The sequence below is a fragment of the Bos taurus genome, chromosome 5 (genome assembly GCF_002263795.3).
Source record: "Bos taurus isolate L1 Dominette 01449 registration number 42190680 breed Hereford chromosome 5, ARS-UCD2.0, whole genome shotgun sequence".
Classification (NCBI taxonomy): domain Eukaryota; kingdom Metazoa; phylum Chordata; class Mammalia; order Artiodactyla; family Bovidae; genus Bos; species Bos taurus.
Window position 1 is genome coordinate 60099999 of NC_037332.1, and position 18040 is coordinate 60118038.

The 18040-nt window shown below is 38.7% G+C and overlaps 1 protein-coding gene and 1 long non-coding RNA gene across 9 annotated transcripts in view; one reads left to right on the plus strand and one right to left on the minus strand.

Annotated features, from left to right (window-relative positions):
* The window catches only part of NTN4 (netrin 4), a 130108-nt gene that overhangs the window by 68324 nt on the left and 43744 nt on the right, over positions 1–18040 (minus strand). For all 4 annotated transcript variants that reach the window (XM_005206644.5, XM_010805194.4, NM_001102203.1 and 1 more), the window contains one exon: positions 11528–11806. In XM_005206644.5, coding sequence (XP_005206701.1) covers positions 11528–11806 — 279 coding nt within the window. The remainder of the gene's footprint in view (positions 1–11527; positions 11807–18040) is intronic.
* Positions 1–18040, plus strand: part of LOC112446712 (uncharacterized) — a 103999-nt gene that overhangs the window by 47243 nt on the left and 38716 nt on the right. For 3 of the 5 annotated variants that reach the window (XR_009494546.1, XR_009494547.1, XR_003034771.2), the window contains one exon: positions 6303–6513. This is a non-coding gene — a long non-coding RNA (uncharacterized lncRNA). Of the gene's footprint in view, positions 1–6302; positions 6514–16175; positions 16351–18040 lie in introns of all 5 variants that reach the window. The other 2 variants (XR_009494544.1, XR_009494545.1) reach the window with 2 other exon arrangements.

The window sequence follows — 18040 nt, forward strand, 5'->3', positions numbered from 1 at the left end:
GCCTAGGAGGCTTATGAAGACTACATTTAGATAAAATCAAACTATTACCAATTTAGGTGATTTTTTTTCTATCCTTACTTCATTACATAGAACCATCTCTTATTTGCTTTTCGTTTTCAATGAGCTTTACGTATTATTTCTGACTACAGGATTTTAAAAATGATGTCTGTCCAAACAGACTTACTTATTTGGATAAATCCTACAAATGAATACTTAGGTTACATGCATAATCTGGTTTCAGATTTGCATGTGTACAATGGAAATAAAGCAAGGCACTCTGATTTTAAGACATTTATTTTGGTGTATCTATGGAATTACCTCAAAATGTCAAGTCAGCTCCTTTTCTACAGTTACAATTTCTTCAAGGTACAGAGCAAGAGAAGACTGACAAATACCATTAGATTCTTGCTGCCGTTCTTGTTTATAGGCAGACTTTGATTTTACTTAAAGACTATATATGAAACTACCTTAGTATACAGATTCGACATGTGAAATCTGTTTCAAGCCAGATTGCTACCTGGTTACTGTGTTGAGTTACTGAAACAGTTGCTACATAGCCATGTGATCCACTTCATCTCTGTTCTTCATTTGATCTCAGTTAAGTCTTGTTTTCATAAGTTAACTTTGCACTTATCTTTTTATATTTAAGCTTTTCCAGGGTCACAAGGCAAGCCAGTGGCAAAACAGGGAACAAAACTCCCAAGAGAATCCAAAAATATTAGAGGCTTCCATCTTGGAACAGTGATGTCATCAGGAAGATTTTTTTTTTTTCCTTCCCACAAACACCTAAAATAACTTCTTAGGATAAACTTTCTTGAGGGGTAAAAAGGATAATTTCAAATTTTTATCTAGTTAATTTGAATAATTTTAGAAAGAAAGAGCGAAAGTGGAGTTAACAGTATATAACTTCTATGCTGTTAAAACTATTAACACAACAATTGTCAGACAAGAACCTGAGAAATTAAGTGAAGGGAAATACTAGAACTCATTTTGTGAGCAACTTATCTGTCAAGCAGCATTTGACACAAGAATGAAGGAAGGTCTTGTGGGGTTTTGTTCAGTGTCTTTTAGGATTTAGATGGGTTTTTATAATTAGTAGAAGACCAGGTAAATTCTATTAGAAATGCTGTGGGGGATTATTAAGTACTTTTCACTTGCTCAATGTGTTCACATAGCTTCTGGTTATTTTAAAGAAAATTCCTTGTCGCAGACTATTTTGCATTCTCTTACAATTTTAATTCATTCTACTTCACATTTCTCACTGTTTTTCCTCTTTTCTTGACAGTTCTGTTTAACTGTCACTCAGTATTCTATACAGTGCAGAGGGTGTTACAAAAGTTGACTTGTTTAAGATAAATGAGCCCCTGATTGTCGTACAAGAAGCCAATTGCTAGGGCATGTTTTCTTCCATAGTTTTTTTTTTTTTTTTTTCGTTAAATTAATTCATTCAGATGCTTCTTTTCACATAGGAAAATTGCTTGTTTCTAGGTGAACCATGTAAAACATAGTCTTCATTACTGAATATGTTCATGTGAATGATCAAGGTGGAAATACTGATATATTAAAACTTATGCTTATTGGATAACTCTATCAGAATGTCATTACCAAATCTGTGGTCATTTGTACACATCCAGAAACAACAACTGCAGCTACTGAAAGAACTGGTTTGCCTCAATACCCATCCATCCAAAGCTAGTGCTTTTTAAAACAGTCCCAGCTAATGACTGGGACTTGAAAAGAAATATATTCATTTTGTAAAGTTCCTTTATAACCAGCCATAGGTTGGTTTGTTTTTCAGCTTTTGATTTTTTCCTACTGAGATTATATTCACACAGCATAAAATGTATCATTTTAACTATTTTAAAGTATACAATTCAGTAGTTTCTAGTATATCCAAAAAAAATTATGCAGTCATTGCCATTATCTCATTCCAAGGCATTCCCATTACTCCAAAAAGAAAATCTGTGTCCATTAAGCAGTTACTGCCCATTCCTCCCTAAGCTCCAACTCCTAGCAACCACTAACCTACTTTGTCTTTATGGATTTGTCTCTCCTGGACATTTCATATAAAAGGAATAATACAGTACGGGGCCTTTTGTGTCTGGCTTCTCTCACTCAGCTAATGTTTTCAAGGTTCATTCTTGTTGTAGCATGTATCAGTACTGCATTCCTTTTTATGGTTGGATAATACTCTGTTGTATGGATATACCACATTTTGTTTATTCATTCATCAGTTGATAAACACTGGGTTGTTTCCACCTTTTGGCAAGAATAAAGCAACTATGAATATTCAGGTACAAGGTTTTGTGTAGACATTTGTTTTCCATTCACTTGGGCAGATACTAAAGAGTAGAACTGCTGGGTCATAAAATAATTCTGTTAAACTATTTGAGGACCTGCCAGACAGCAGCAGCACCATTTTACATTCCTACCAGCAGGGTGTGAGGGTTCCAATTTCTCTGCATCCTCATCAAAACTTGTTATTATTTGTGTTTTTCATTATAGTCATTCTAATAGATGTGAAGAAGTATTTCATTGTAGTTTTGATTTGCATTTTCCTAATGACTAAGAATTTCAAACATCTTTTCATGGGCTTATTAGGCATTTTCATATCTTCTTTGGAAAAAATACCTGTTTAAACCTTTGCCCATTTTTAAATTGGGTTCTTTTCTTAGCATTATGTGGATAAATATGACATAAAGAGAATAAACTTTGGAATTAGATACATGGGGTTTCCAATCCCTGCTCTCAGTAACCTTGGATAAATTCCTTAATAACAAGCCACAGTGTCCTACCTATAAATAGTACTGGCTCCATGTATTTGAGAATTAAAAGAGAAAATGCGTGTAGATGTGTGACACAATCAATCAAGAGCAGTCATTATTATTGATTTTTAACATTATCTGAAATAAATCCCTTATTTTTAAAATTCTATTGATTAATTCATTCATATATTAACTGGTGATATTTTGAACCCACTATGTGTTTGATATTTTGATTATTCCATCATCTGCCTTTAAAGAATCAGAGAGTTTAGCAGATAGGAAAAGCTGAATATGTACGCAAATGATACAGTGAGGTAAATATTTTAATTGCGAGAGGTACAGGGAACTCTTGGAGGTCTGAGGAATGACTGGGGCTTTGTGTCTAGGCCACTAATAACCTATTTGTTTGAAAAAATAGGTTGTAATTCTTTACTTCACATGTTAGTGAAGTTAAGTGCCAAAACAGAACCCACAGAGTGAAATTCCCTTTTTATTAACTATGAGAACTGGCAAATGAGAATTAGCGGCTAAATATACTACAATTATGATCTTTAGCCCTTATTCAGAATAATGGAAATACTAGGATCCCATGTTTTCTTTAATCTTAATGCCTACTCAGGCCTTATGGGGGAAACAATGAAACCAATGCCCTTCAGGAATTCTGAGAGCTGACTGAGCCAGCTAAATTACATGCCTGGTACTAATGCCCTTAGAGATGCAAAAATAGAAGGCCAAGGACACTTGGTCATTGTTTACTTTTATAAATTTAATAACTGTATCTATAAAATATTTACTAGTGGAAAAATAATCATTTTTCCATTTCCACATATATTGTAGTTTTTGAAACTACAATATATTGTAGTTTTTGAAGCCATAATTTTCTCTGCTTTTTCTATCTAGATAGCTAGAGCAAAGAGTTTTAAAGATACCAAAATTTCATCTTATTAAGAATTAACTAATACTATACTGTTTCTATGGAGAAGGCAATGGCACCCCACTCCAGTACTCTTGTCTGGAAAATCCCATGGACGGAGGAGCCTGGAAGGCTGCAGTCCATGGAGTCGCTGAGGGTCGGATATGATTGAGCGACCTCACTTTCACTTTTCACTTTCATGCATTGGAGAAGGAAATGGCAACCCACTCCAGTGTTCTTGCCTGGAGAATCCCAGGGATGGGGGAGCCTGGTGGGCTGCCGTCTATGGGGTCACACAGAGTCGGACACAACTGAAGTGACTTAGCAGCATACTGTTTCTATACCCCCACATGTGTACTATTTCATTCCATTAAATATTTACATTGCTAAGATATAATATGACTGTAGTTCCAGTTATAGTATTAAGGTTTTGAATGCTAAGACTTAGACACTTTGCTGTTCTCACTATTTGAAATGACTCTGAAGTTTCTCCACCTTGTGGAATAATTATTATATATATTATATCATATATTGTATATATTCATATATTATATATTCATATATTATATATATGAATATATATATACATATACATACACACACGTGTGTATGTGTGTGTATTTTAACTTTGTATGTTTGGTCACTAAAATTCACCTCATAAGAGGGAACAGGACTTAAATTACAACTTATCTTCCACTGAATGTAATTGTTTTAAGACAAATTGAAGTACATTTCCAGCTCTTACAAAATTGGCAAGACACAAGTGAAATACCACAGAGATACGAGACCTGGGGTTGTGAACCAGAAGTCAGATATCTGTAACTTCAGCTTCTTTCCATGTAGCTTCACCCTCCACTCACTCCATTATACTAACAATTGAACAGGGAGACTAGGCTTTCCAGACACACAGATCTGATCTAGGCTTCCAACTATCTATGAGATGGACCTTCCAAATGCTACAGCACTGAAAAGGAATTAGTCTTAAGAAAATTTGCAAAGTGATATGTTAAACTCATTTTTGTACCTTTACAATACTCAAAATTTGACCTAAATATACATGTGATTCATTTTCTTCAAAGCATATTCATGAAAAGTTGAATGTACAAAATATAGTATTTGGAGAATCAACCTTATTTTCCTATTGGCTTGTATTTTATTTTCAGAGATGTCAGCTCTCACACTAACATCTTAGCTTTCCAGTATTTTTATCCTTTAACCTCTCTGTTAAGCAGTCCAAAGCCCATAAACAAATACTTAAATGTTCTGGGGAACCTTTGAAAGGAACTTCACAGGGAATTGCTTTCCTGAGTGCAAAAATTATTTTGTAACACTTCTAGTTCTTAAGTCTTCTGGTTTCCTAATCGTCAAATAAAAAGAGTAATCTTAGGCAACGTTTGCCATTAAAATAGAGTATGTCTTACTGTTTAGAGGGAAAATAAGGCTAGATTCATTTGCAGTCTTATGGTCAAAACACCAACAATTTCCAACCATGAACATATTTTCCTGACTTGTCCTGCTACTAGGAAACACAAGGTAGGAATGAAGTATAAAGAACATTCTGTACACCTTCTATTATTGTATCTGTAGTTACTCATTGCCAAGGGACTACTGGCAAAGCTATACCATACTAACATAGGAACACTGAAATAAGAACATTAAGATTTTGAAATGAGTTGAGAATAGTCTCACACTAACTGTGTCAAGTTGGCAGTTTCTATTTTGTTAATTTTAGGAACAACATTGTGTCCCCGTTGGTGATAGGATTACCCATTCCTCCATGTGACGCATCAAGGGTGTGAGGTTGCTGCTGCCTTTCATTAGCTGTGAAAATGATTTAGGGCTGGAGATGGAAGTAAAGAATGGTAGGTCCAGAAAGCCCTCTTTCTAGTAAAACCAAAGATACTCAACAAAGATGAGTCACACACTCCAAAAGATAGGTACTTCTAAATTATTTTCTTTGTAGATTTTCCAGACTTGTTTTTACTCTTTCTTGCCTTTGGACCATTTCACTAATGAATAGAAGAGAAGACAGAACCAATGATAATTTCAGATTCAACATTAAAATGCAGATGACTTGGATAGATTACCTATTCCTATGAAAAGAGTCTCTTTAGTGAAAGCTTTTTCCTTGGTAGCATATTGAGGGTAGAGGTGGGGTACAGTAAAAAGAACTCTGAATGTAGAAATTACTACCACTGTGACGATAAGCAGGTAAATTAATCTCTCTGTACCTCAGTTTCCCTTATCTGTGAAACAGTATTGACAATGCTCATCTTCCAGAATTGTAGTAAGGATCAAGGGGGAAAAAATGCATGGGAACGGGCTTTATAAAATGTAAAAATTAAGAGCTTTTGGTGGTGGAAATAGTCTTTGCTCTCTTATGTCATTACTCAGTTTATTTATTTATTTTTTATTTTTTAGCCATGCCACACTGACCTGCATCTTCTGCAATAAAAGCACAGAGTCCTAACCACTAGACCACCAGAGAATTCCCTTTGCTTGGTTTAGATTCCATGATCCATGATGATTATTAATTACTTGAGTCTACCTCCACCTCTCTTGCCCTCATGTCCTGTCTATGCTCTTTTTTACTCTGTTCTTGACATATTATCAACCCTGTATAGATTAAATTTTTACAGTACAAAAACAACAAAAAAGGATGGACGATGAATTTAACCTGAGCTCTACTCTTCATTAACCTTTGGGAAGTCAGTTAACATTCCCAAGCCTCAGTTCCTCATCTAAGAAACAAAGTGATGACGACACTCCACCCAGTTATTGTGAAGATTAAATTCAATAACACCTGTAACATGACAGCACGAAACCCGGCACACAGTAAGTGGTAACTGTTAGTAGTAGTGTTTATAATCCATGATAATTATTTTTTTCTCTGCTGAGAACTCAGACCTGACACTAATTTACAAATGTTCATTTCCAAATATACATGTATGTTTGCTATAAAAATATGTTAAAATTTTGAATATTCTTATTTAATAACCTTATTGTTTTTAAAACCTATGTTCTTTGCCTTAATATCTTGAAGAGCCAAGAGCTTTCAAATTAATACATATTCACAGTACGGCAAAGAATTTTTAAAAAGAATATAAAACTATGGCCTTAAATCTGTCCTGAATTTATAAAATATGACATATAAGAGATACAAATATAAATATGTGAATAAAAGTCTTCAGATTCAGAGGGAGAACAATGTTTGTAATGACGTTATATGAATGATTCTGCTACCTGACTTACATAGCTAGTAGCTAAGTAATATCTTTCTCAAACCTCACTCTATGGTTCCACAAGTTTTGATGTTTACCTTCAGATTTAGAACACATTAGTCAAAACTCTTATAAAAAAGAGTTTCTGGTTACAAAAGAAAAATCCGCCTTAACCTTAGTGTAACTCAAGGCATTTAAACAATTCTCCGCAGCATTCTAAGGCCTGTGTGTTATCCAGTGAATGGTATTTTAGTAAAACAATGAAACATTCCATGTTCCTTCTTATTACCATCCATCATCCCACAGCTGTAAAATCGCCAACTGCTAGGAAAAAGGGAACTAAATCAGTCCTCCCCAGCTGCACAGAGAAAAAGCTTAAGATCTCCCTGCCACATCATTTCTGGGATCCCAGCAGGCTGGAATCAAAGTACCATTTTCCGTGACATAACACCCCTGCTGCTGCTGCTGCTAAGTTGCATCAGCAGCAGTGTCCGACTCTGTGCGACCCCATAGACAGCAGCCCACCAGGCTCCCCCGCCCCTGGGATTCTCCAAGCAAGAACACTGGAATGGGTTGCCATTGCCTTCTCCAATGCATGAAAGTGAAAAGGAAGTCGCTCAGTTGTGTCCGACTCTTAGCGGCCCCATGGACTACAGCCTACCAGGCTCCTCCATCCATGGGATTTTCCAGGGAAGAGTACTGGAGTGGGGTGCCATTGCCTTCTCTGCAAAAAGCACCTACTCTATGATTTATTCTTGTTGTTATTGGGAAAGAAGTGTCTGTAAGAGAAGTGGTAGAAAAGACAATACAAGATAACAATAGTGATGTAAATAGTGGCTACCGAATGTCAGGCAGTGGCTACCCCGTTTTTAAGCCTCACAATAACTGTGTAAGGTAGACACTGATCTCATTTCCTTAAGGAAAATTTTCTTGCTGCAGTGGCAGCAGACTCGCTGTTTTTCATAGAACATGATTTCTATAATATGATCTATTAATAAAACCCCTCAGCTATAGGAGGACAAACAGGCTGACCATTAATGTCAGAACTAGGGCTTCTCACGAAGCCTCTAATACAGGCCACAAAGGAACCCCCAACACCATAGAGTGCTTCCTTTAAAGTTTCCAAAATATTACAGTGGAGTGATGGGCAGGTTTTGGGGGGCTCCGACTTTCTTACACATGTAAATTCTTAAGAGAAAAGCTGTAAATATAAAGATGGGGAAGAATTTAGTTTACAGCCACAAAGCCACCAATGTTTCTGCCCCATTTCACTATACGTTCTTTTTTGAGAAACACTGCTGAGTGTTAGCACTGTGGTTGAAAGAAATGATTCACTTACCACCATCCACCCTCCTTTATCCTCCTTGTGAATCTCATGAGCTCAGAGGCTGAAGACAAGGTTTTCTCTGTTTTCTCTCATCAGGGAACTCACTGAGTGACCTGGTGGCTGTCATGAGAGAGGCAGCCTAGTTGCCTGTGTCCCTTGCCACAGAGATGTGGCTGACTTTGTCATGTAGATGGAGAATTCCTTGGTTGGCCACTCCACCTACTTAGGTGGGTGTTAGACCTGTGAAATGAAACTTGCCAGTTTGGTCAGGGATGTGCCGCCCATTGTGTGAGAAGCCCTCTTTCTTGAGGCTGGAGGCAAGTTGAATCTGAGTGCTAATGACACAGTTGGCCATGCCTTTAATTTCTTGCAACCGTTGTTTTTTGCAAATCTGGGCTGGTCTCAGGGATTAAGGCAATCAGGACTCCACTGAGAATACACAGGGTGGATCAAGATCTTCAAGTGCAATTCCACCCTTTTGGCTCCATTGGCATCTTTGTCGAATCATAGTGAAGGCTCCCACATGCTCACGTATAAGCATAGGACTTACATAGGCATAGGACTATGTAACGTTCTTGGCATAGGACTGGCAGAGATAAACACGAATGCCCTCTTTCATGAAGTGCTGCACAGCCCAGACATCCTTGTTACCATCACCACTGGCAAAGCCCTTGATCATCTGGCTGAAGATTATATAGAATGGTTGTACTTTAAGACTTCTGCCATCAGCAGACCAGGTCAGAAAGGGGCACTGAGGTGGCTCTGCCTTGCTGCTGGTACCGATAACATCTTACTTCAAATCTGGATATTGAGGCCTGCAGTGGCTCTGGGGCAGCAGTGGCTGAGGCTGAAGCACTGGGAATTGATGATGTCCCTACCAGCTAGTGTATAAAGATGCTTGCTTTTATTGAGGGGCCACAGCTAGGCCTGGCTGTCCTTGCCCTCAGAAGCACAGAGGGATCCCTCTGGAGAGATAGTCACAGTGGTCAGGTAGTCTGGGGGGCTGATATGATTGGTCTTCAGTTTGCAGTTTACCAGGCTTCGTATCTTGACCAGCTTGTCCCAGGCACAGGAGACAGTGATGGGATTGCTGCTATTGAGTGAGAAGCATATGCAAGACACCCCTCTCAGTGGCTCTCAGTGGCTCTCACTCTAGACAGTGTACTTGCAAATACCCAGAATATATAATAAAAACTTCCGGGATTTTCTCTTCAGCCTTAGAAAATGTTGCTAGAATTGGCATAGGATTGGCAGAGATAATCTGCCAACTTGAAAGTTTATATTCAGAAGATTTACTTTAAAAAAAAAAGAAAGAAAGAAGCTATTGCTTTTAAACGCATACCCATGAATGCTTTATAAGGCTCTTGAGAACTCTAGTAATTTAGTTTGGTTGATCAGAGTCATTCAGGTGGTCTCATAGGTCATGAGACAAATCAAATGTGGCCTATTCTGTGCCACTCATGTTTTGGGGGCCTCTAAGCTTGTATCCGTCCTCAGGACTCTACCCTGAAATTATCCTGTAAGGCTCAGGTTACAAGAGACAGTTGAAACAAGAGGCCAGTGTCGTAGTCTGTTTGGGCTGCTAGAAGCAAGTACTATAGACTGGGTGGATTATAAAAGACAGAGATTTACTTCTCAGAGTTTTGAAGGCTGAACGTCTGAGACCCAGGTGTCAGCCTGGTCAGGTACTGGTGAAAGCTTTCTTCCAAGTTGCAGACTGTTCACTGTGTCCTCACAGGACAGAAGGAGAAGCTAGCAAGCTGTCTGGCTTCTTCTTCTCAGGGCACTAGTCCCATTCATGAGGGCTCCACTCTCATGACCTAATCACTTCTCAAAGGCTCCATCTCTACGTACCATCACACTAGAACTAAGGGCTCAACAGAATTTGGGGGTGGGGACACAAACACCCAATACATTGCAGCCTGCAGGCTCTCCTTTCACTAATGCACCTAAATATAATGGCAGAAAGTTACTAACATCTTACCTCATACAGACCTGTTTTCAGTCTGGTTGACACGTCTCCAGAATATCTAGGTTACTTTCTATTTGACTAATACCTGAACCCAATTAACTTAGGTATAAAAAATAATTTCATCATTTATTTGAAACAATATTGATTCAAAAACCCATTAATGAGTAGAAACTAGTACATGTTTGTTGAATGAATATTGTACTTTCTTCCACTTGGGAACCCTAGATTCACTTCGAAGTAATAGCATTATTTCTATTCTTGTTACTTCCTGGCTGCTGTCCTAATCATTTCAGTTACCCCAGTGCTACTCTGCACCCTGCCAACTCAGCCCAGCTAACAAGATAATCAGGCTGGCTAACTGGTTCATGGTCTCTGGTGGCCCTATCCTATATCAGGGCTGGTAGAAAGAAGACAAATGTGTATGTCAATGCTTTAGGTAACAAAGTAAGGATATTCTGAAGCCTTTTATTTTTGATTTGGTTTGATTAGAAGTATCAGAAGAAAATATAAAATTAAAGAATTAGAATGCTCTCCTATTTCCCTATTCTCCATTCATGCCTCCACATGAATCCCAAATGGTACTTGCTGTCTGAGACACTCTGTGTCTTTTTTGGAAGAAGATGAGGTGAGGACAAATGGTGACAGTAATTTACATCCTCTCCCTATTCCTATGGTGCTATCATTCAACCAAATACCTGCTGAACACCTTCTTCTGGCTCAGGTAACACAATAGATCCTGAGAATACAAAGATCACACAGTGCCTGTCCTCCTAGGAGAGGCAAACGAGTAAAAGTTCACAGGAAAGTGCAATGAGAAGTGTGAGCCTAGAGGAAAGAGCATTTAAGTCTGCCTTAGGGTGAGAGGCCACTCTTAAGAGAGGAAAGTTATTATTCATTCTACTGGCTGGCAAGCAGAAGATACCAGGAGTTAAACTAAGGTTCTTATTTTTTACACTCTAAAATCCATTTAACAATAGTACCCATTTACTGTCAAAGCTGGTTTCCATGTGATAATGCCACAAATATGATTATGTTAACCTCTCCTACTGCTCACCTTACACTTTATATCTGAAGGTCATAGTACTAAAATCTGGCATGAATGTTTTCCAAGGAATCTGGTTATCATGCTTGACTATTTATAATTCAAAAATGGAAGATTAAAAAAAAACAACAAAAAACCCAAGTTAATAGGCACATCCTGGGATGACCATGGAGTTGGAGGAGTGAATCATCAGAGGAAGAAAGAAGAAGCACTATGCAAGCATAGACTCACTGTAAGAGAATTTAGACTAAGGATTTTTTTCATAAGTGAGGACTTGTTTTACATACCACGTGGAATGCTCCAGGGGCCTTGACAGGTCTGAAGCCATCAATAGGTATGCACTGGTCAGCATGGCCGTTACAGAAGCAGCTGCCCTTAACAATGAAATCATAGATTGCATAGTGGGTAAAATGTTGAGGCTCTGCATTCAAGTGGTTTCTCTGACAGGGACAAGACTGTCGTTTTAGCAGCTGCACACGGAGGTTGGTGATCTTCAGCTGCTCCTGCACCTTGGCACCGTAAGGGTTCTCCATATCATTCGGTGGTGACAAAGCTCTGAAAATAACCTGTAAAGAAAAAGAAAACGCGGTGCATATACAGGACTGTGTGCAAACCCTGAACTCTCCCGCCCCGTGTAGTCCTGCTTTGCTTTATACCTTTCATCATCTACAAATGATAAGATAAGAGGGTTTCAGACCTTGATTCCATCTGGGGAAGAGCTGCCCTATTATTTCAAGGAACAGATGTGCTGCCTGTTTGGATGCAGAAGTATAAACTGAGTAACAGCAGAAACCTGACTCTTGGGATAAAGGCAGCCATACAAAGATCTTGAGAGAAGAGCCTTCCAGGCAGAAGGAACAGCCAGTTTAAAGACCTTTAAGTAGAATCAAGCTTGGCTTATTCAAGGAAGAACAACAAGATCAGTGTGACCAGAGTCCAGGGGACAAGGGGACAGTGTTCAGAGAGGAGGAGAGAGCTCTTGTATGACAGATTATGAATACAGCGCCCTTTAAAGGCCATGGTAGAGTCATTCTAACTGTAGTGGGAAGCCACTGGAAGGTAATAGGCAGAGAAGCGATGTGATCTGATTTGCATTTTTAAGAAAGGGAACTTACTTTTGTGAGGAGGGTGGATTACAAAGAGTAAAGAACAGAAGCAAGAAGACCAGTTAGGGAGAGACTGCAAAATAATAAAGATCCAGGTACTTATATTTGTAAATGAGGTATGACCTTTTCAAAGGCTCATCAGTTATTAACTGAGGCCACTTCCACTAGAAATATTTTTGGTCCTCCTTTTCTGGATCTGCCTGGCAAGCCTGTGGCATATATTTGGAATATTTTTGTGTGTTAGTCACTCAGTCATGTCCAACTCTGCAACCCCATGGACTGTAGCCCACCAAGCTTCTCTGTGCATGGAATTCTCCAGGCAAGAATATTGGAGTAAGTTGCCATTTCCTTTTCCAGGGAATCTTCCCAACCCAGGGATTGAACTCAGGTCTCCTGCATTGCAGGCAGATGCTTTACCATCTGAGCTACCAGGGAAGCCCAAAAGTGAAGTCACTCAGTTGTGTCTGACTCTCTATGATTTCATGGATTGTAGCCTTCCAGGCTCCTCTGTCCATGGGATTTTCCAAGCAAGAATACTGGAGTGGGTTGCCATTTCTTTCTCCAGGGAATCTTCCCAACCCAGGGATCAAACCCAGGTCTCCCCTCATTGCAGGCAGACTCTTTACCGTCTAAGCTACCAGGGAAGCCACAATATTTTTACTGGCAGTAAATATACAACCCTTTGAGAATGGATCTGATTTCTGAAGTTAGTCAAAAGTCATTTAAATACAGAGGAGGCAATGACAACCCATTCCAGTACTCTTGCCTGGAAAATCCCATGGAGAGAGGAGCCTGGTAGGCTACAGTCCTTGGGGTCGCTAGGAATTGGACACGACTGAGGAACTTCACTTTCACTTTGCACTTTCATGCATTGGAGAAGGAAATGGCAATGCGCTCCAGTATTCTTGCCTGGAGAATCCCAGGGACGGGGGAGCCTGGTGGGCTGCCGTCTATGGGGTCTCACAGAGTCGGACACAACTGAAGTGACTTAGCAGCAGCATTTAAATCCAATGCAGTAAGTAATAAACCTGATTGAGTTAGTTAACAGCACTTTTGGTGAAAAGCAAGGTATAATTAAGCAATGATTTTTTTTATTGTTTAGGTTATAGATAGGTTATAGATTCTATAGGCAATTTAAGGTGTTAGGAGGGAGGGAGGAAAACCAGAGGGAGGAAGGCTCAGAAGGGCATGCGAAGGAGTCTATACCTTATATAGGGGTAATAACATGGGCCTTGGGGTGGGGTGGTGTAAAATTCTCTAGTGGACCTGTTACTTTGGAGTAGAGACTGGTGGAGAAGGAAATCACTGCCTGTTGAAACTAGTGAATATAAATATAATGTAACATGAAGGATTATTAGAAGGAAGGCAACACTCATGCATGAGTTGCCTCAACACTCATGATGAATTACCCCTCATCATGCAGTTAAACAAAACAGACAAAACCTCAGTCAATCTCATTGATTTATATAGTAAGAAACACAAAGCTCCTCTGAAAAATTCTTAAACATCTCTTGGCTTTAAAAAAAAAATGTCAAAACCTTATTTACAAAAAAACAGAAATATTTTGATAACCACATACAGCCATCCCTTGGTATTCAGGAGGACTGGTTCCAGCACTGCCCCCGCCCCAATACCAAATTTTGCAAATGCTCAAATCCCTTAGTTGGTCCTCCAAATCCACAGATATGAATCCTGTGGATACAGAGAGCTGACTATACTATGAAATAAATTATTAAAAAGTAAACTTTGGATAAACTCCCATTTAGAAAGAATGTATGTAAAAGTGACTTTCCAGGGGAAAAAATTTTTTTCTTTAAGGAATACTTTGGATAGAAAAATTTCATTTTACAAATCAATTTTGCATGGAAAGTATGAAAAGACAAGACTCTACTGTGTAGGATCAGATTTCCAGATCTACTGGTACAGAACTGTCCTCAGTGAAATATAACTTAAGGCAAGGTGTTAATTCAATGGACACTAGACCTTCTCTAGCCAATTCTCCATCCAGCAGCCAGAGTGATTCTTCACTAACAGAAATTGGACCATGTCCCTTGCTTAAATCCACACCCACCCAAAGACCTCCCATTTCTCTCAGAATAAAATACAAAGTCCTTATAATGGCCCTGCTTTATTTTTTATCTTAGTGCTATTACTACCTGCACATTATAGTTGTAGTTGTTTAATGTTTTACTAGTAGTCTTTTCAATATAGAATATAAACTTGTTTTTTTTTTTTTTTTGGCTGCACCACAAGACATACAGAATTTTAGTTCCCTGACCAGGGATCAAACCCATGCCCCCTGCAGTGGCAGCGTGGAGTCTTAACCACTGGACTGCCAGGGAATTCCAGTTCCCTAGAATGTGAACTTCTTGAGGAGAGTCACTGATGTATCTCAGGACAGTGCCTGGCACAGAACAAGGCCTGGTATTCAATAAATTTTTGGTAAATAAATTGATTAATTATAACATTGTTCTCAGCATTCAAATAACAGATGAGAATTTCAAATAACTTCCTTCTATAGGGTCATAAACAAATTCACATACTGAATTCATGTCACAGCACCAGAAGGGAACAGGTAAGTTATATTAAAGCAATAGTTATAAATAATGAATTATTAACCAGTATGTAGCTAATTTTGAACTTGCAAAACTTAAGAAAGCTGTGTCTTAAACAATAGTCTGTCCCCTTCATTCACATGTAAGGTGGCAGAAAGCAACACATTATCAACTAAAGTTTTCCAACAAATAATATGTCACCTATTTGAAAGTCAATATAAAACTAATATCTTTTGAGACTTCCCTAGGGGTCTAGTGGGTAAGACGTGCTCCCAGTGAATGGGACCTGGGTTCCCTTCCTGATCAGGGAATAGGATCCCATGTGCCGCAACTAAGACCAGGCTCAGCCAAGTAAACAAATATTTTTTTAAAAGAATGAATGTCTTTTTCTTTGAACAACAGACTAAACATAACATGGTTTTATATTTCCAATCATTAAAAAAATTTTAAAAAACAGTGACTTCATTGTGAGATTTACATAGGGTTTATTTTCCATATGACTCTCAAACACTGGCATTATGTTAGACACTTGTGAAGAACTCTTGCTCTAAATAAGATCAGTGATGTGGCTACCTCCCAATTTATTAACCAGTGGTGCAAGGACATGGAAAAGGGTAACCAATGCTAAGTAAATGTGTTCCACTGAAAAGTCTTTGCATACTACACCGTCACCCACCCATCCTTTTCCTGAACATTGGTGGCAACTGTGTTTGCTCTCTCTGCTCCTGGCACATTTTCACCCTTGACATTTACCCTAGTTCCCTCTCTCTCCCTCCCCGTGAGAATTGTTCAGCACATGCAAGACTACAGGAAGATCTGTCAAGGTTTGTAGGAACTCAGAGGCTATTTTGCTTCCTGAACCCAGACTGTGGAAGCTGAATGGTGGCTCTGTGCTTGGTGTGCATGACACCACAGTTGGCACGCTGATATCAGCAGGGAACGGGCATTGTGACCCCCGAGGCTGCATGCTGGAAAGGAGACAGCAGAGTGCCACAGACACAAAAGTCAACGGGAATTTAAACCATGAAATCTTTTTTTCTAGAAAGGAGACGCCTTAATCTGATACCCTGGGAAATGGATCTACCCTGCACCAGGAAACAGAGAGTGTGCCAATCCAGATGCTTCAAACTTCTGGCAGGTCGCCTTTTGGGTCCCACCCAGTTTTTCTTAAAACATCCACAGAAGAAGCTTGTATGGCACTACTAAAATGAAGGAAGAAAAAGTGTAGAAGCTCTCCATATAACATCAGCCTCTTGTGTCTTTGTTCCCATCAGGAACTGGATGTATACACAGGGGCCATCGCTGTTCCTCTGTCTGTGATTGCTTCTGAAGATGCACTCCTAACAAGACATCGTTAAAAAGCCAGAGGGGGATGAGGATCCAGCCCAATTCAATGTTTCCAGCTTGTTGGTGCTATTGGCCAGGACTTCATGATCTTAGGCTTCCCAGGTGACTCAGATGGTAAAGAATCTGCCTGCAATGCAGGAAACCCTGGTTCAATCCCTGGGTTGGGAAGATCCCCTGGAGAAGGGAATGGCTACCACTCCAGTATTTTTTCCTGGAGAATTCCATGGACAAAGGAGCCTGGCCAGTTACAGTCCATGGGGTTACAAAGAGTTGACACAACTGAGCAACTATCACTCATGATCTTATCTTTTTAACTAAGAAATTTGATTATGTTTTAGTGATTATACTATGCTCATTACAGGAAAATCTGTCACTCAAAGTGTAGAAAACATTAAAAACCTACAATCTGATCCACGTGGAAGACAACCAGGGATGCCAGCTTGATAATATTTTTCCATCTGAACTTCTATATGTATACATACAGAGTATAATGTAAAAACTTTGGTTCAAATTTGCAAAACCTTGTGAATATTCTTCCAAATCATTAAAAATAACTCTACATCAGTTGTTCTCAAAGTGTGGCCTCCTAGACCACTATCATCAGTAACAACCTGGGAACTTGTTCAAAATGCAAATTCTTGGGCCCTACACCAGATTGACAAATCAAAAACTCTGGAGATGGAGCCCAGCAATCTGTGTTTCAACAAGCCTTCCAGGTGGTTTTGAAGCACAATAACATTTGAGAATCACTGCCACATAATTTTAAAAACTGCTTAGCGTTCCATTGTGTGACTATGACACAATTTATTCAGCCAGGCTGGTATCATTGTTTCCAGCTTTTCAGTATAACTCATTACAAAGTACAATGTTATAGCTAGAATATGGGAGTTTATAATAATATCTTGACACATTTCCAAATGTGAAAATCAAGAGTTATAGTTTCAAAACCTATCAGAGCTTCTTGAATGAATCATGTACCCTTTCTTACCTAATCTTTGGAATCTTGACATTTCTCAGTCTTGCCTCACTTCTCTAAGCCTGGAATGCCTCAAACTTTGCCTAAGGATCTGGATTCTTGGCTTAGGCTCTGCCATTTCTCATGCTCTACTAAAACAAAGAGATCTTCTAAACAGGGTAGAATCACCTACATGTTCTTTCTTTTCTAGAATACTTACAAAAAACTCTAAATAATACTGAGAATTAGTTTAAAAATGGCATTCTATACATTTACATAGCATTCTATTTATACTCAGAAATTTCAACAGAGTACCAACACAGTGTGGACAAAATAAGTAGTAGAGTAATATTAGGTATATAATAGTCAAGGAATTCTTTCCATTCTGAACTCATAATTTACATACTGTTTTATACCTAAAACTGTATTGCCTGTGTAGAATAATACTTCAAGAAACTTAGTTATCACATTAAAAAAAAAAAAAAAACTTTTTAGCTGCTAGTTTGAGGAATATTTCAGGTCCAAGCTGATTACCCATTCCATGGACTCCTCTGGCACTTGTTCTTCCCATGATGGCATTTTTACACTAGTACATTGTTATTGCTTATTTACTTGTCTGTATCCCACATTAGACTCTGCTCAGTGGGCAAGGATCCTGTTTGTCTGGTTAACAGCTGTGTCCCCCAGCATGTCCCACAGTCTTTGGCAAATTGTAGCATTTCATAATTAAGTTGAATGAATAAATGAATGACTGATTTCTCCAAATAGCATTTTTTAAAAAGGAGAAGCCAAATAGGGAATAGGGTTTAGAAAAATAAAGAAAGCAAGATGGTCTTA